This window comes from Gorilla gorilla, chromosome 1 (genome assembly GCF_029281585.2).
Source record: "Gorilla gorilla gorilla isolate KB3781 chromosome 1, NHGRI_mGorGor1-v2.1_pri, whole genome shotgun sequence".
Taxonomy (NCBI): Eukaryota; Metazoa; Chordata; class Mammalia; order Primates; family Hominidae; genus Gorilla; species Gorilla gorilla.
Genome location: NC_073224.2, coordinates 228,905,112 through 228,923,770, shown reverse-complemented (window position 1 = coordinate 228,923,770; position 18,659 = coordinate 228,905,112). Strand labels below are relative to the sequence as shown.

Sequence of the window (18,659 nt, the reverse complement as noted above, 5' to 3'; positions counted from 1 at the left end):
CCTGTCCCTCCCACTCCAGTTAATGATGGCTCAGCTCAGCCCAGCCCTTGGGGCCCCTTTATTGAAACAACTCACAGCACAGTATTTGAGACAGACAGTGTTGGCCGGCGGAACCCCAGGAGGCTGAGAAGTCGAGGTTGCGGCATCCTTCACTGCCCTCCTGGGGGAGGCATCCTCCAAGCAGACCTGAGCGGCCCCGGGCTGGGGCGGGCGATCCACACACAAAGGTGATAAGAGCACTTGGAATCAGGGCAGCCATGCAGCACTGCCCTAGGCGGGGATCCCCCAAAGTCTGACAGTTTGGGCATCAGGGGGGTGGCAGGTGCCCCCTCAGCTGCCTTTATGAGCACGCTCTTCCACGTAAAGCTGCATCTGACGGACACAAGCAAACAGCCACAGTCAGCAAGACAGCCAGGGCATCCCTGCTGGAGGACACAGAAGCCCCTGGTGGGCAGACCTCCACCACGGGTGGGGCCTCGTGGCCATAGCCAAGGTGGAGAAGAGTAGAGATGGGAGGAGCCCTCCACCAGGCATTCCCTCGTTCTCTCCCGCAAGCCCTCTAATAAGGCCTCAGCACCGGGCCTCACTTCATAAGCAGCCCCTAAATAAAGCTTCCCGGGTCCCCACGAAGCTCACCTTTAAAATGTCTGACGTCATGGTTTTTAGTGGTATCAGCCGGGGGTCATGCATGTGGACATCCTGCTCATCCGCCAGGATCCAGGGGAAATCCTAGGGAGGAGACAAAGGTCAGGGGGGTGACGGGGCTGGGCCCTGGCCTGCCCTCACTTTGCTGTCCCTCCCACTCCAGACCAGGGGCCTCCAACCTGAGCCTCAGAATCACTAGGAAGCTGTTGGTGATGCAGACCCCAGGACCCCCCCCATCCCCCACAGAGTCCAAGTCCATAGAACCCAAGTGACGGACAGGCTCCAGGCACCAACGCTGAACCTGGTGGGCTAGGACCCCTCCCTGGAGAGCCCCCACTTCAGAAGAGCCAGGATGAGCTGGGGGCCCCAGTAGGTGGCTCCACCTGGGCTCCTCACTGCCCCAAGTGCCCAGATGGAACAGTGGACAGGCCTGAGGACCTGCTGGGTGCCAGGCGCTGCCGCACCAATGTAATGGGTGGCTGGCCACAGGCAGTGCCCCTGCCCGCCTGGAACTGCGACATCACGTTTCTAGAGCCTGCGCCCAGACCCAGACCCGTCTCATCTCACCTTGATGACCTGGATCTTCTCCATGTTGCGAGTGGCGGCTTCTCTCGTGTGCACCAGGACTGTGAAGGTACAGCCTGGAGAGGCAAGAGGTTGGTGGAGGCTCCCCCACCGCCCTGGTGCCAGCCACTGGGCCCAGCCTCCTCCCACTTCCCTTGCTGGCTCGGCAGCACCCCCAGAGCAGATGGCAAAGCAAGTGCTAAGAAAAGCCCCAGTCAACAGGGAGATGGAAGCCAGGTAGAATCAATCAGGGAAGCTTCCCAGAGGAGGTGGACTCTCAGGGTTAGGAAGAGATGAGTCTCAGAACAGCCAAACATGGACCTGGGAACACAGACCAGCCCGAGATAACCATGGAAACGCCAAGGGAAGAGAGGGTGGGGAGTGGACACACCTGGGGGGTTGTGGTCCAGGACGGCATCGCACACGCTGATCTTCAGGATGAAGGCCCGGAGCAGCTGCTCCACATGAGACAACAGCGAGTCTGAGCTGGGAGTGAGAGGAGGTCTTCCCATCACACTGGCGCCCTCCCCTCCACCACAGGCATCAAGCCTGGATGCAGACCGGGGGTACAGGACCTCCTCCAGTGCCTGTGAGAGTGCTGCATGCCTAGGACCCAGCTCCCTATCTGGTCCACACAATTAAACCAGCAAGGGAGTTTAAAAGAAATGCCCAGCCCCACCCCAGACAAAGTCAGAATTTGGCGGGGGGCAGGGGACAGGGGAGGTAGGGGCAGCCTGAGGAGGCCTCCCTAGGTGGTTTTAATGTGCAGCCAGGCCCAAGAACCAGGACACCAAGCCAGGAGGGGAAAGGGCTTGCCTAAGGCCACACAGCCCGTGGGGACAGGTTGGTGCCAGATTCCAGTGCCCTGACCTCACCATTGGAAGCATGCAGTTGACCAACTAACGCATGTGCCAGAGGTCAACTTCGAGTTGACTGGACACTTGCCTGGGGAGTCAGAAAACTGCTTTTGTGTCCTGGGCTCTGCCCCCACCCAGGTGACCCTGGGTAGCTCATGTCATCTCTCTGGAACCATCTCAGCTGCTCACAGGCTGTCCCCTTGTCATGCTGGTGCTTCTTGCCCTTTCTCCTCCCAGGCCTTTACCAAGGTATTCAAGGGCCGCCTTAAAGGGGTGGGTGTGTTGCCAGAGACACACCTGATGCCAGCTAGTGGGCGAGGGGCAGGGGCAGCCCACCTGATGGACAGCAGTGGAGGCTGGGTGATCTCAAAGACGAATTTCTCCACTGGGCGGTGCTCTTTATCCAAAATCACCACCACCACTTTCTCCACATCATTCTGCAAAGAGAGGAACCCCCACTGCAGAGCCAGGCACCCCACCCCCACTCCACCACCCCGCCTCCACCCCCTTGCCCAAGGAAGGAGGGGAAACGGCCCACTCACAGCCCTGCTCAGCTGCTAGGCTGGGGGTCCCCAAGAGGCCAGATAGCGGGTTTGAGAAGCTGGCACCCTCCAGCATGAGTGGTGTAGGCTGAGAGAGTGCCCGGGCCCCATAGGGAAGGTCCCAGGAAGTCTGAGATCAGGACTAGATGGGGAAGAAACCCTGAGGGGCTCAGCTCAGACAGAACGTTTAGTGTGAAGAAGAGGGGACGGATGTGAGAAGAACCCCGAACCCTCTGGGGCAGCCCCTACTTAGAGCCAGCTCCAACCCAGGCTCCCAGGCCCAAGGCACCCTGAACATGGCCCACATGCCTTGGGGCCTGCCCCTGGGTTGGGATGGTCTCCAGAGTGCAGGGAACAGGCTTCTGGATATTGGAGCCATGAAGACCCCACAGAGTCCTAGCATCACCCCATCCCAGAGTTGGACTGTGAGCACACAGGGACAGGGGTGAGCATGGGGTGAGATGGCTGGGGAGCCCAGTGCACCCTCACCTTCTCCAGGAGTGGCTTGACGCAGTGCAGCGTGTCCTGGATATACTGATTCAGCTCCGGGTGGCAGGACATCTGCACACAACACCATGCAGCTCGTGAGGCCAAAAGCACAGATGGGGAAACCACCCAACACAACCAGGAGCCTAAGGCCCCGTCTGCCTTCGGTCAGAGGCCCAGCAGCTCTCCAGGGCTCCCTACCCAGGAGACCCCACTTTCCCTCAAGAGGCTAAGAACTGGCCGGGCATGGTGGCTCACGCCTGTAATCTCAGCACTTTGGGAGGCCGAGGCAGGTGGATCACAAGGTCAGGTGTTCGAGACCAGCCTGGCCAATATGGTGAAACCCCATCTCCACTAAAAATACAAAAATTAGCCGGGCATGGTGGCAGGCACCTTAGTCCCAGCTACTTGGGAGGCTGAGGCAGAAGAATCGCTTGAACCCAGGAGGCGGAGGTTGCAGTGAGCAGAGATCACGCCACTGCACTGCAGCATGGGCAACAGAGCGAGACTCCATCTCAAAAAAAAAAAAAAAAAGAGGCTAAGAACTGTGAACTTATCCATAGAGAAAGAAATTAGAAGATAAGAACTCAGGCTGGGCACAGTGGCTCACTCCTCTAATCCCAGCACTTTGAGAGGATGAGGTGGGTGGATCACCTGAGGTCAGGAGTTTGAGACCAGCCTGGCCAAAATGGCAAAACCCCATCTCTACTAAAAATACAAAAATTGGCCAGGTGAGGTGGCACCTGTAATCCCAGCTACTTGGGAGGCTGAGGCAGGAGAATCACTTGAACCTGGGAGGCGGAGGTTGCAGTGAGCTGAGATCAAGCCACTGCACTCCAGCTTGGGCAACAAAGCAAGACTCCATCTCAAAGGAAAAAAAAGAACTCAATCCCAATATGAGCATTTAATATACCATTAGGGGTTCTTAATGTGGGGTCCATGGACTCCTCCAGAGTCTGAAAAGTCCCTAAAGTTGTATCTTTGTGCACTTGGGCATTTTTCCAGAAAAAGGATCCAGGAAAATGTAATCAGATGTCAAAAGTTAAGAACTAAGGAACTGTGTGGCCTCAGGCAAATTCCTTAACTTCTCTGGGCTTCAATCACTTCATCATAAAGAAGAAGTGAGTAAATGTCAATTGTTTTTTCCTTTCCCCTCTAAAGGTGACCTTCAACATACTGTGGGTTTATGTTTGGATAAACCCATCAAATATCGCCAGTGGAAAATGCAGTTAATACACATAACATACAGAACATCATAGTTTAGCCAGGCCTACCTAAACACACTCAAAACACATTAGCCCACAGTTGAGCAACATTATCTAACACAAAACCTGTTTCAAAATAAAGTGCTCACGCCTGTAATCCCAGCACTTTGGGAGGCCAAGGCAGGCGGATCACCGGAGGTCAGGAGATGGAGACCAGCCTGGCCAACACGGCGAAACCTTGTCTCTACTAAAAATACAAAAATTAGCCAGGTGTGGTGGCACACGCCTGTAATCCCAGCTACTCGGGAGGCTGAGGCAGGAGAATCACTTGAACCCAGGAGGTGGAGGTTGCAGTGAGCCAAGATCACGCCACTGCACTCCAGCCAGGGCGACAGAGCGAGACTCAGTCTCAAAAAATAAAATAAAATAAAATATAAAATAAAAAATAAAGTGCTGACTACCTCACGTAATGTCTTGAATACCATACTGGAAGTGAGAAAACAATGGTGGTGTGGGGACTTGAAGCGGGGACCACCTGGATGTCCTTTAAGCTTCTACCACTTATTCTCATGTTTCCTGAGTGCCTTCCAGAGAAAGGCACTTCTAGGGACTGGAGCTACAGTGCGATGTACACTGCTTTGTCTGCCTTTTAGCCTTAACCCATTGAGTTTAGGATAAATGGTAGGGAGAAGGTTTGGAGGTTTTTGGAAATACCCTCCTCACACCAAGGTTCACCAGCTTCACGAGCTCCTTCAAAGTGCCACCATGCCCCCAGGGTAACTTTTTTTTTTTTGAGACATAGTCTTGCTCTGTCGCCCAGGCTGGAGTGCAGTGGCACGATCTGGGCTCACTGCAACCTCTGCATCCCGGGTTCAAGCGATTCTCCTGCCTCAGCCTCCCTAGTAACTGGGATTACAGGCGCGTACCACCACACCAGGCTAATTTTTGTATTTTTAGTAGAGACAGGATCTCATCATGTTGGTCAGGCTGGTTTCTTGAACTCCTGACCTCGTGATTCGCCCGCCTCAGTCTCCCAAAGTGCTGGGATTACAGGTGTGAGCCACCATGCCCGGCCACCCCCGGGGTAACTCTTATCAGGCCTGGTCCCTAACTTCTGGCAAGGAGAACTCCCTTCTGAGGGGTGGGTAGGCATCACCACTTTGGAACTGGAAGGCATGGGCAGGGCCCTGCGGAATGAGGTGGCTTGGCCCGAAGTGGAAGAGGTTTTTTTTTTTTTTTTTGAGAAGGAGTTTCGCTCTTGTCACCCAGGCTGGAATGCAGTGGCACAATTTCGGCTCACTGCAACCTCCGCCTCCTGGGTTCAAGCGATTCTCCTGCCTCAGCCTCCTGAGTAGCTGGGATTACAGGCGTTGGCCACCACGCCCGGCTAATTTTTGTATTTTTAGTAGAGACGGGGTTTCACCATGTTTGTCAGGCTGGTCTCGAACTCCTGACCTCAGGTGATCCGCCCGCCTCGGCCTCCCAAAGTGCTAGGATTACAGGCGTGAGCCACCGCGCCCGACCAAAGAGTTTTTAAAAGTCCACCCTGTACCCACTCTGTGGTTCTGGGACGTGCCTCACCTGGACCGGCACGTTGTACTTCTTGCGTTTCTGGAAGATGCCCACGGGGTAGACCTCGCGCACGTAGAGGATGAGATGCACAGCCACCTCCAGGAACTCGCAGAGCACATCGGCCACCACTGCAGGGGGGCACAAGCCGGTGGCGCGCTCGAGGAAGCCCGCCGGCCCAGACGCCCCCGCCCCCGGGCCCGCAGGTCCAGCCTCCCTACCTTGGCCAAAGTTGAGGTCTTGTCGTGTGAGCGTGGTCATCCTTCCCGCTACCTGAGTGTTGGGGCAAGGGCAGAGGGTAGTTCCAGAGACCCAGGAGACCAGAACCCGCTCGCTTCCACCGTCTCTTCCCTCCCCACAGTCTGTGGGAACTGGGGCAGGACCTCCCGCTTCGCACAGGCTCAGGGCAACTGGAAGAACCTCCACCCCCACGCTGGCGTCCGTGCTTGGGGGCATCAGCCTCTATCCACTGGCCGCCCGCGCCCCCTCGCCCCGCTGTCTCGGGGGGTGGAAAGACCACAGCTGTGCCCCCGAAAAGGGCAGGGCCGCGGACGCAGAGGGAAACGGCGGAATGCCCAGGGCCGGGAGCGCAAAGCGGTACATGCAGAAAGCGAAGCTGGGTTGGAATAAGACTCCGCCCCCTGCTACGCCGGATCCCTCCCGGCGGGAATCCCGCCCCCTCTCCCCTCCCCCAGTACCGGCTCTGCGCTCGGTTCCCGCCCGAGATCGGGCCCGGCCCCGCCGCGGGGAGCCACCGACCGGACCGATCGCGCCTCCCGCTCAACCCGGGGCCTCGGCGCCGCTCGGTGACGTTCACGGCGCTCCGGTGGGTCCTAGCGCCCGCCCCGCCCAGGCCACGCCCATTCCCGCACCTCCCAAACCGGGCCTCGCAGAGGGCGGTTCCGCCTGAGGGGGCGGGGCTCCGAGGGGCGGGGGCCGGGCCTCGGCGTCCGGGAGGGGCTGAGACCCGCCGCGCCACCTCCCTTCAACTTCGGGTGGGCGCGAAGAAAACACAACGTTGATCTCCACGTTCCATTGGATCGCTACATATCTTCCCCCGAGGGCATTTCTCTCGCTTTAGCAGGCGCCGGAAGAGGGCTGGGGAGGGCCGGGGGAGCGCGCAGCTGGGGACTAACGGCAGCCACATCTGAGCTAGCCCGAGTCACCATCCCTGCAGCTGCCCACGCAAAAGCGAATCCTCTGGCTCGGGGGCGGGAACAGGGGAGGACAGGGTTGTACCGGTTGTCAAGGCCCGGGTGAAATTTTAAAAATAAAAAAAAGAGGGCGTGCACCGGCGTCGCCCCTGCTCCGCCCCCACCGGGTACCTAAATGCAGCCTGGCCTGAACGCCCAAGAGGATGAACCCTCCCCGCCCTACGCTTCATAACAATAGCTGACCTTTATGGAGCTCCAGCCGAGTGCTGGGCACTGGGCTAAGTGTGTCCGTGGATTATCTCAGTCCTGGGAGTAACTCCATGAGGCAGTTACTGTGACTGTTCTCTTTATACAGATAAGTCAAGCGAGGTGCAGAAGGGTGAATAACCTGCCCGAGTCTCCCAGCTGGTGGGGTGGGCGATGGCCGAGGTGCCTCCTGCCACTACATTTTACTGCTCCGAAGTCCCCCAGGGGCGTGGACTCGGTCTGGAAGTCCTGAAAGGGCCCTCAGAGATGATATTATTAAAATAATTTTAAAAAATGACTAACATCGAGCACTTCTTATGTGTCAAACACTGATTCCGTTAATTCTCTTATTAACCCTAGCAGCTAAGTCTCCATTTTATAGCCCCACTTTACAGATGGTTAAACAGGCCCAGAAACGTTCTCTAATTCGCCAAAATCACACAGTGGGAATACAAATTCAGCTCTGATGCCTCTTCTGACACCAGGGCTTCCACTTATTTACAGCCCCCTTATTTTGCAAGTGAGAAAACTAAGATCTGAGAAGCAGCTACGGAGTTAGTGGGCAACAAGTCAGGACCAGAAGCCAAGAGGACTTTGTCTGTGACCTCCAGGGACGTAAGAGCTTGTTAGTCCCATCCGTCTGTTTGGACACAGATCTAGCCAGACTTGTTTATCGTTTACAGCTCATTATAGAAGACCTGGATCCCTCCCCCCGCCCCCTGATGCCTTCAAACCTGCATTTCCAGACTTCTAATGGGGAGAGAAAAAGTAACCTGTAAGTAACCCATTAAGCTAGGAATGTCAGCAAAACATTTCTTCAAATGCAGTCCTAGGAAATCTGCATCAGAATCCCCCAGGAGCCCATTAATCACAGCTGCCCTGCTGCCTAGAGCAACCTGATCGAGGTGGGGTGCACAGCAGGGCACTGGCCCTTTAACAAGCTCCCCAGGGGCCCGGATGCCCAGCAAAGTGTGGGAATCACCACAGAGGTTTGGACTGCTCCCAGAGAATATCTTCATTTTGTAAAAATGCGATGCATTTTGTAAAATTGTGATGTAAAATCATCCATCCAAAGGGATGGATGATTTTGTTTTAGGAACTGGTGCAATTGGCAGCACATTCTGGGCACAGCAACCCTTCTCAAGACATGAGGATCCTGCCCACATCATGCCATTTCCACACAGAGCTGGCCAAGCAGCTCACTGGCTTATAGACAGAGTTCCGTGGCTCCTTGAGACTGACTCATTGCAGAACTTGGGAAAAGCAAGGGTCTTTCCTTTCCCTCTCTGGAGGCTGCTTAAGCAGCTTTTGCATTGGTGACATGCAGTGGCAGTCATAGGGGGCAACTCCTTGCAAAGGAGCCCTTCGGACTGGGGCCTGGGGTGGGGAAACTGAGAGCCAAGTGACTCCTGTGGGATGGCCTTCAGGACACAGTGTGAGGGGCATTGGGGCTCAAGTCAGGCCCTCCCTCCATGGGCTCCCAGCCCCAGCCCTCTGCCCTGAGAAACAATACAAGCCACCCGTAGAACTCCTGACACACAGAGCTAAGAACGTCAGAAAAACCTTGGAGGACATAAACTCAACCCTCATTTTTCCTTGGGGAAACTGAGGTCCCAACAGCTTTTGACACTGGAGTACCCACCCTGTCAACTAGAAACCTGTGGATAAAAATATCTGGGTTTGCAAATATCGTATGTTCTCACTTGTAAGTGGGAGTTAACCTATGAGGATGCAAAGGCATAGGAATGATATATTGGACTTTGGGGACTCTGGGGGAAGGAAGGGTGGGAAGGTGAGGGAAGGGTGGGAAGGTGAGGGACAAAAGACTACATACTGGGTACAGTGTACACTGCTGAGGTGACGGATGCACCAAAATCTCAGCAGTCACCACTAAATAACTTACCCATGTAACCAAAAATTATGGCAATTAAAAAAAAAAGTCAGCTGGGCGTGGTGGGTGGCTCACGCCTGTAATCCCAGCACTTTAGGAGGCTGAGGCTGGTGGATCACCTGAGGTCAGGAGTTTGAGATCAACCTGACCAACATGGAGAAACCCCATCTCTACTAAAAATACAAAATTAGCCAGGTGTGGTGGCGCATGCCTGTAATCCCAGCTACTCCGGAGGCTGAGGCAGGACAGTCGCTTGAACCCGGGAGGCAGAGGTTGTGGTGAGCCGAGATCACACCATTGCACTCCAGCCTGGGCAACAAGAGCGAAAACTCCATCTCAAAAAAACAAAAAAAGTCTGGGTTTGGGGCCTTGGGTTCAGATCCAATCACAAACAGAAGGAAGGTGGGTTAGGAAGCAGATGGGGAGGGATTCAAACCCATCTGACCCCAAACCCCCAAAAGGCTTCAGTCTCATTAGTGAAATGAACAGGCCAGACAGATGTTCCCTAAACCTCTGATGGCCTCAGGTTCCATGGGGGCAGGGGCAGGGGCAGGGGGCCGAGTCAGCATGGGCCCATCCAGGGAGCTCTGCCAACACTCCATCCATGCGCTCTTCAGCATCTGGTTTTGCATATCTTAATCGCATCAGCATGATGGATGGTTGCGGGATCCAGATTACATTATGGGGTTAATTTATTACATTTTTGAACATCCGTCTGCTGGGAGACTGTTGTTCAAAGTTATTTGCATATTTTTCACCATAATGACAGTATGTAGGAGGGCGGCTGGGAAGGAAGGATGGGTGTTTAGGGGGAGCAAGAGCTTATTTGCCAACTAGAGCAGGTCCCTGAGGATCTGTGATGGGACGGAGGGAAAATCACTCCCAAGAGACATTGAAATGGAAACTGAGAAGGTGAGCTGTGAGCACCAGCCCAGCAAAGAGGAAGACCTGCAAGGGCAGAGGAGGACTGCTGGGGTTTATGGAACAAACCCACAGTGAGTGAACCGGGCAATGAAGTTTCCAGACCCCAGAAATGATTCCACGACCCCTCCCATCCCCACCAGGCTGATGGCAGAATGAATCAGCTCTCCCACCCTGCCTAAGGTTCCCAGGACACCAATCACATGGGTATGGGGGACATACAGAGTGAGACACACATAGCCTGGTGACAATCTCCTGATATCCTGACGCTCAGGGGCCCATCCAGTTGCAATGCTCCGGGGCAGGGACCCAGCCCTCATTCATTATTTCAATATAGTGCCTGGTCAAATTCAGGTTCTCTCTCTCTCTCTCTTTTTTTTTTTTTTCCCAGAGACAGGGTCTCTCCTTGTCACCCAGGCTAGAGTGCAGAGGGGCAATCATAGCTCACTGAAGCCTGAAACTCCTGGGCTCAAGGGATCCTCCTACCTCAGCCTCCTGAGTAGCTAGGATTACAGGTGTGCACCACCACACCTGGCTGATTTTTCAAATTTTTTGCAGAGGCAGGGTCTCCCCATGTTGCCTAGGCTGGTCTCGAACTCCTGGGCTCAAGTGATCCTCCTGCCTCTCACCCTCGCAAAATGCTGAGATTACAGGCTTGAGCCACCATGCCCAGCCCGAATTCAGGTTCTCAGCAAATGTGTGTCAAATGAGTGAATGAAAGAATGAATGACAGAGGAAAGAAGTGATGGTGGACAGTGGCTCATTACCACTTGCCTGACTTAAATCCCAACTGAGTCTGGATGAGGAGCAAAACACGTCGACTTCAGTGCCCGGGCTATGGGTGGCGCTATGCAGAGAAAAGCTATTTTCAAAAACAAAAGCAAGGGCTGTGGCATGTTCCCTATGGTGTCCCCAGCACCCACTGGGCCTGCTCATGTGTCCAACCTGCTGCTTCTCTCCCCAACACTGCCCCTTAACCAGCTGCGAGGCCCTTCTTTCTCTGAACTCAGTTTGCTCATCTGTAAAATGGCATAATGGTAGTTCTAATTTCATAGGATTGAGCAAAGAGCAAATGTTTATGTCCACATTCATGTTTATAAAAAATATAAAGTGCACAATGCCAGGCATGGTGGCTCACACCTATAATCCCAGCTTTTTGGGAGGCCAAGGTGGATGGACCACTTGAGCTCAGGACTTCGAGACCAGCCTGGGCAACATGGCAAAAACTCTACAAAAAATACAAAAATTAGTTGAGCATGGTGGCGTGCACCTGTAGTCCCAGCTACTTAGGGGGCTGAGGTGGGAGGATCACTTGAGCCCGGGAAATCAACGCTGCAGTGAGCCATGTTTGTACCACTGCACTCCAACCTGGGTGATAAAGTGAGACCCTGTCTCAAAAAATAAACAAATAAAGTGCACAGTGCCTGGCACATAAATGCTCAATTAATGACTGTTATGACAATGATATTAAGGTCTATATACACTATTTAAGCCCCCAGAACAAACCCTCTGGACAAGCTGTCACACTTTTCAAAACCCCATCCAAACCATCCTTAGCGGCATCCCCATAGCTCCATTTCCATTTCCCAAGGCAGCAGGCCACTCCCAAGGTGCCCTAGGGAGGACACGCATCATCACGGAACAAGATGCCTAAAGACAAGGACTTCCTGCTGACAGCTCCTCTCCGCTCTCATCTGCCTTCTGGTGTGAGGCCTGACCTGGACAGCTGTCCCAGATCCCGGGGTTCACTGCTGACCGGAGATGGCTTCCGACACTTCAGCCAGAGCAAAGCCCTCACCCGCCATTCCCTCCGTGGGGTTCTACTGATTCCCAGTGTTGCTGACCCCTCAGTGGTCAGGGAGACCTTACTGATCATCTGCTCTTTTTTCATAAAGACAGGGTCTCGCTGTGTTACCCAGGCTGGTCTTGAACATTTGGCCTCCAGAGTTCCTGCTTCAGCCTCCCAAAGCTCTGGGATTACTGGCATAAGCCATCGCGCCTAGCTAATTTTTTTGTACTTTTAGTACAGACGGGGTTTCGCCATGTTGGCCAGGCTGGCCTCGAACTCCTGACCCCAAGTGATGTGCCCACCTCCGCCTGCCAAAGTGTTGGGATTACAGGCTTGAGCCACTGCGCCCGGCCCAGAGACACTAAATGCCTTACACAACATCAGGAGTGTCCAGATATATTCAGAAGCCATCCTGGGCCACAAGGTAAGAACTTTTGATCCAGCTCAACTGCCACTTTAAAAAAAAAAAAAAAACTTCTCTGTGGAGATATAATTCACAAACCATAAAGTTCACATTTTCACTGGGTACAATTCAGTGATTTTTAGTATAGTTACAATGTTGTACATTGCTACTCTCTAATTTGGAACATTTTCATCACTCCTGATGTCTTGAGAAGGATTGTTCATGCCCAAAGTGTGTTGCCAGGTACATCAGTTCCAAAACCATTAATCTACTTTCTGTTCTATGGATTGTCCAATTTTTTTATTTTTTAATTTTATTTTTTGGAGACAGGGTCTCACTCTGTCATCTAGGCTGGAGTGCAGTGACACAATCACAGCTCACTGAAGCCTCAACCTCCTGGGCTCAAGCGATCCTCCCACCTCAGCCTCCCCAATAGCTGGGGCTACAGGTGTGCACCATCACACCCAGCTAATTTTTATTTCATTTATTTCTTTTTTGAGACGGAGTCTCTCTCTGCCACCCAGGCTGGAGTGCGGTGGTGCAATCTCGGCTCAATGAAATCTCCGCCTCCCCGGTTCAAGTGATTCTCCTGCCTCAGCCTCCCGAGTAGCTGGGACTACAGGCGACCTCCATCATGCTTGGCTAATTTTTAAATTTTTAGTAGACATGAGGTTTTGCCATATTGGCCAGGCTGGTCTCAAACTCCTGACCTCAGGTGACCCACCTACCTTGGCCTCCCAAAGTGTTGGGATGACAGGCATGAGCCACCATGCCCAGACTAATTTTTAAAATTTTCTGTAGAGAAGGGGTCTCACTATGTTGCCAGGCTGGTCTCCAACTCCTGGCTTCAAGAGGTCCTCCTGCCTCATCCTCTCAAAGTGCTAGGATTACAGGCATGAGCCACTGCGCCTGACCTGGACTTGCCAATACGGAACATTTCATATAAATGTAATTGTACAAAATATGGTCTTTTATGTCTGGCTTGTTCCACTTAGCATAATGTTTTCAAGATTCATCCAGGTCGAATCATATATTGATACTTCATTCCTTCGTAGAACCAAAATACTCCCGTGTATGGATAGACCACATCTGCTTATCCAGTCATCAGTTGATGAATATTGGAGCCTGCTTTGGCCCCTCAAGTACCTCATTTTACAGACAAGGAAACTGAGGCCCTAAAGTCATCATAACCTGGATGGGATAGGAGTCTAGGCCTCTCCTAACATCCACCTTTTCATATTGTGTCACCCCAGCTCCAAGCACATCGGAAGATCACCCAGCCAGGGGACAGCCACAGCAGCAGCATTTGAACCAGAGACTCCAAGGTTTTTCTCCTGGCTCATGAATGCTGGCCCACAGCTCTATCCTTGGCGACGCGAATCATGCCCGCTGCACACTGCCCCCTCTCCCAGGCCCAGGTGACCATCATCTCTTCTCTGCCACAGCCCTTAGCTGGTCTCTTGCTTTCACCCTTGTCCCACTGCAAACTACTCCCAACCTTAGGAATCAGCACACGTGGCCGGGCACGGTGGCTCATGCCTGTAATCCCAGCACTTTGGGAGGCCGAGGCTGGTGAATCACCTGAGGTCAGGATATCGAGACCATCCTGGCTAACATGGGGAAACTCTGTCTCTACTAAAAATACAAAAAATTAGCCAGGCATGGTGGCAGGCGCCTGTAGTCACAGCTACTCGGGAAGCTCAGGCAGGCGAATCGCTTGAACTTGGGAGGCAGAGGTTGCAGTGAGCCAAGATCGCGCCACTGCACTCCAGCCTGGACAACAGAGCAAGACTCCATCTCAAAAAGAAAAAGAAAAAGGAATCAGCAAACCCGCTAAAAACCTAAGTTGGATCATGTCTCTGCTCTGCTCATGGTCCCTCTAAAAAGCTCAAGTCCTCCCTGTGGCCTTTGCAGGCTCACATTGTTAGAGGTATCTGAACCAGAGCAACCCCATCTTGAGTAGGGGCTGGGTCAAATGAGGTTGAGACTTACTGGGCCATATTCCCAGATGGCTAAGGCATTCTAAGTCACAGTGTGAGACAGGAGATCAGCACAAGATACAGGTCATAAAGACCTTGCTGATAAAACAGTTTGCAGTAAGGAAGCCTGTCAAAACCCACCAAAACCAAGATGGCCACGAGAGCAACCTCTGGTCGTCCTCACTGCTCCACTCCCACCAGTGCCATGGCAGTTTACAAATGCCATGGGAACATCAGGACGTTACCCTATACGGTCTAAAAAGGGGAAGCAAAGGCCAGGCACACTGGCTTACCCCTGTAACCCTAGCACGTTGGGAGGCCAAGGCAGGCAGATTGCCTGGGGTCAGGAGTTTGAGACCGGCCTGGGCAACATGGCGAAACCCTGTCTCTACTAAAAATACAAAAAATTAGCTGAGCATGGCGGTGTGTGCCTGTAACCCCAGCTGACTGGGAGGCTGAGGCATGAGAATCGCTTGAACCTGGGAGGCAGAGGTTGCAGTGAGCCGAGATCGTGCCACTATACAAGCCTGGGCAACAAAGTGAGACTCTGTCTCAAAAAAAAAAAAAAAAAAAAGGCTGGGTGCTGTAGCTCGAGCCTGTAATCCCAGCACTTTGGGAGGCTGAGACAGGTGGATCACCTGAGGTCAGGAGTTCAAGACCGGCCTGGCCAACATGGTGAAACCACATCTCTACTAAAAACACAAAGTTAGCGGGCATGGTGGTGCGCACCTGTAATCCCAGCTACTCGGGAGGCTGAGGCAGGAGAATTGCTTGAACCCGGGAGGTGGAGGTTGCAGTGAGCTGAGATTGTGCCACTGCACTCCAGCCTGGGTGAGAGCAAGACTCCCTCTCAAAAAGAAAAACAAAAGGCGGGGGGAGGGGGAGCATGAATAATCCACCCTTTGTTTAGCACACCATCAGGAAATAACCATAAAAATGGGCAACCAGCAACCCTTGGTGCTGTGCTGTCTATGGAGTAGTCATTCTTTTTATTCCTCTACTGTCTTAATAAACTTTTTACTCTATGGACTCGCCCTGAATTATTTCTTGTGCGAGATCCAAGAACCCTCTCCTGAGGTCTGGGTCAGGACCCCTTTCCTGTAACAACATGGTCCTATCCCAGCTCCCTGTCTGATGTCACCTCACTCTGTTCCAGCCTGACTCTTCTCCGCCAAGCACACCAAGCACACTCCCGCTCCAGGACCTTTGCAGTGGCTCTTCTGCTTGCAAGTCTTCTCCCCACAACCACGTGGCTCATTACCTCCTTTTCTTTGCCAAAAGAACTGCCCCAGCAAAGAGGCCTTTCCTAACAACTTTATGTAAAACAACACCTCGTCCCTTCATGCTTTGTCTGTAATGTGCTTTTTTTCTTCATAGCACTAATCACCACCTCACATCATTTATATTTATTTGTTCACTTATCTTCTGTCTCCTTCACTAGAATCTGAGCTCCATGGGGGCAGGGATTCTTGTCCATGTTGTTTACTACTGTACCTCCGGTGCCGGCACATAGTAGGTGTTCAATAGGTATTTATGGGATGGATGACTCAAACCTTTCGGTGAATAAACAGTTCAGTGTTCTCATCAATCCATCCTGGTGCCCACCAAGCTAATAATATCACGGTAACAATGGCAGCTAATTTTACAGGAGCATTTCCTATGGGCCAGACCTTAGAAACGTTATCTCCTTACACAGGGCACTGCATTCAAGCCTAGAACACTGAAATTTAGGTATAATCATGAGCTCAGAGGTCAGGCGACTTGCTCGAGGTCATAGGGGACGGCATCAGAAGAGGAACACAGACATTTAGCCTGACGGCAGAACTGTGTTCTAAAACCTCAAAGTCATAATTTGCCACACGCTGGAGAAAGAAAACAGTCGAAACGGAAGCCACCTGGCGAGCTCAGGGCGCCAGGTGGGAGCGCTGCTTCCTACATATGGGAGTCCGGCCCCATCGCTCTTTGATCTTTGCAGCGTCCGTGGCCCCACCGACCCCGTCGTGAGTTATGGGAGGCACGGGACCCATAACCCAGCATTCTCAGACTCGCAGGGTCGTCAGGACACGGCGCCCCGCGCGGTGATGGATGAGCCGGCCCCAGCGCTGGCTTTGTCCGGGTTGGGCCGGTCTGAGAAGCTTCAGGCCGGCTTTGGACGGGGCGTGGCGAGAGCCGCGCCGCGTGTGTGTGTGTGTGTGTGTGTGTGTGTATGTGTGTGTGTGTGTGTGTATTGGGGCGGTTGTCTTTCTCCCTTCCCTACCGGGAAAGAGGGCACAGGTGCGCCGTCAGCGCCCCAGGTGAGCTGGTAGCACTTTGAAGATCCTTTGTACCCCCACATCCAGGAGCGACCTCTCGGAGAACCCCGCCTGCCCACTCTGCGCACTTTCTGCGGCTACAAAGGCCCCGCCGTTCCCCGTCCCGCCTCCCCCGCCCTGGGCATTTCTTCCGTCCCTTTTGACAGTCTAGGCGGAATAATCCTTTTGCGGCCCCGGGCCCCTGCCCGGACAGACGCGGCCGCAGCTGAGCGCGCAGCCTCGCTCCATTGTTGGGGTCCACCGAGGACCGCCCGCCGCGGCCCTTTGTCGCCCGCCCTGCGCGGGGCCGCTCCAGATGCGCCACAACTGCCGGAGCCCCTCCCGTCCCACGCGCCCTGGGCCGCGCCGAGGCGGCTCTTACGCACCGGGAGGAGTGGGCCTGCCTCGCCCGGTGCCCGCACGGCTGCTGGGCTGCGCCCGCCTTTGTCTGCCTCCTTTGTCTGCCCCGCGCCCTCGCGGCGGCGGCGCCTAGGCCTCTGGGGAGCTGGCCCAGAACTCAGAGCGCAGCTGGCGAGGGCGCGCTGGCCGGGAGCGCGCAGGGCCCGGCCCCGGGGCTGCCCCTCGGCTGGGGGCAGTCGAGCCCGCCACCCGCCGCCCCTCCTCTGTCCCCTCCCCGCGCTCCCGCCCCCTTCCCTCCTGCCCGCCCACTCCCCCTTCCTTCCAGTCCCGCTCAGCCTGGGCACATCCTCCGGCTGCCCGCGCACCTCTCCACGCCGGCCCGGTTCCGCGGCTCGCCCTCGGCTGCGCTCGGCTCCCGCGGGCGCTCGGCCCCGAGCCCCTCCGCCCCCTCCCCGCCGGCCGGACAGGTAAGGCACTGCCTCGGCCCGCCCCTGGCTCCGCCCCTCCCGCCTCACCTGGCTGCGAGCCCGGACAAAGGTGGGCTACCTGGCGCGCCCAGGGGCGGGGTGCGCGGGGTCCCGAGGCTGGAAATGAGGATGCTGCCTCTTTCCCAGCCCTCGGACCCGTCTATCCGCCAGTCCTTCCGCCGCCTCCTCTCCTCGCCGCGTCTGCCCACGGACCCTGGCTCTGCTCCCGGGCTCCCCATCCGTCCACCTGCCGCTGGACGCCCACTTTTCCACGCTCTGACACTCGGCCTCGCGCGCGCCCTCGCCGCCCTCTGGGGTCCCGGCTCACACCTACTCTCCTCGGCACTAGCCTTCTCTCTCCCGGACCCAGTCTCCCTTTGTCTCTCTGTCTCTGAGTCTCCGGGTGGTCTCTCAGGCGGGGGGCCCCAGTCCGCCACCGTTGGAAGAAGTCTTCGAAGACTCCCTGAGCCCCGGGCAGAGCTGGCGGGCGTGCCCTCCAGCCCCTTTCGAGGCCGCTCAGGAGGCTGGGGTGTGTGGCCGGGGTCGCTGAGTGCGCCCGGAACCAGCACCGCCGGTGGCCCCGCGCCGTCCCATCTGTGCCCAGGAAGGTACTCAGCCTGGCTCCCCCGACGGCGCTGGTCTTTCGCCTGTGGTCTCCCGCCTGTGGTCTCCCGCTCTGTCCCTCCTGCTCCCCACCGCCGGCTTTTGGCTTTTCTCCGTCCTCTTGTCAAGGGTCTCAGCCGCCTTCGGGGCCGGGGTATGAGATGAGAGAGGGCTGGGGTTTCCCGCCAAGTCTTTCTTGCTTTTCTCAGCTGGGTGCTCCCTGGGCCATCCTCTCCGCCCGGTGGTCTCCCCTGCCCTATATGCTCCCTCCACGCTGCCCACCTCCCAGCTCAGTGACACACCGGTGTCTGGAACCGGTTCAGTACTATGCATCTGGAGTCGGGTACACTGGGGCTCTGGGAGTGATCTTGGACAAAGGAATGCACCTCTCTGAGCCTCAGTGTTCCTGTCACAAAACAGGGATGGCGCCAGTCCCTACCTATAGGGATGTGTGTGGAAATTGTGGGGTGCCGCTTGGTGCTGGTTCACACACCCTGTGGAGGAAGGGAGGGGAGGGGAGGGGAGTCTACAGACCTGGGATGGGGTGGGGACAGGGGGCTCCACAGAAATGGATCTCAAAGTCAAGGCTTAGAGACACTTCAGAGTAACCCCCCACCACCACAGCCTCTTCCCCCATCACACTTCCTGTCACCTTCACCTCCTCGTGCCCATACAGGCGTCCACACC

The 18,659-nt window shown here is 55.1% G+C and overlaps 2 protein-coding genes and 1 long non-coding RNA gene across 8 annotated transcripts in view; 2 read left to right on the top strand and 1 right to left on the bottom strand.

Moving 5' to 3' along the window:
• Window positions 1-35: 35 nt before the first annotated feature.
• Window positions 36-17,326, bottom strand: MAD2L2 (mitotic arrest deficient 2 like 2). Of its 5 annotated transcripts, none has more exons than XM_019011160.4 (9): window positions 17,268-17,326; window positions 6,090-6,141; window positions 5,881-5,999; window positions 3,098-3,169; window positions 2,403-2,503; window positions 1,601-1,695; window positions 1,213-1,286; window positions 637-729; window positions 36-372 (listed from the first exon to the last, which is right to left on the bottom strand). In XM_019011160.4, exons 2-9 carry the CDS (start codon window positions 6,127-6,129, stop codon window positions 331-333), a joined length of 636 nt encoding a protein of 211 aa, XP_018866705.1. In that variant the 5' UTR covers window positions 6,130-6,141; window positions 17,268-17,326; the 3' UTR covers window positions 36-330. The 5 variants fall into 5 exon arrangements, with proteins under 5 accessions (XP_018866705.1, XP_004024700.1, XP_055240451.1 ...); XM_004024651.5 differs by lacking the exon at window positions 17,268-17,326 and adding an exon at window positions 16,929-17,108; XM_055384476.2 differs by lacking the exon at window positions 17,268-17,326 and adding an exon at window positions 7,266-7,390.
• Window positions 6,569-15,672, top strand: LOC134757895 (uncharacterized). 2 transcript variants are annotated; one of them, XR_010132467.1, is made up of 5 exons: window positions 6,569-6,694; window positions 7,952-8,043; window positions 12,105-12,293; window positions 13,526-13,690; window positions 15,408-15,672. It is a non-coding gene; the product is annotated as an uncharacterized lncRNA (long non-coding RNA). The 2 variants fall into 2 exon arrangements; XR_010132466.1 differs by lacking the exon at window positions 6,569-6,694 and having other exon boundaries at window positions 7,515-8,043.
• DRAXIN (dorsal inhibitory axon guidance protein) overlaps window positions 17,264-18,659 on the top strand; it is a 34,263-nt gene continuing 32,867 nt past the window's right edge. The window contains exon 1 of the mRNA XM_031009433.3: window positions 17,264-17,369. The gene's annotated coding sequence lies outside the window, so the exon portion shown is untranslated. The remainder of the gene's footprint in view (window positions 17,370-18,659) is intronic.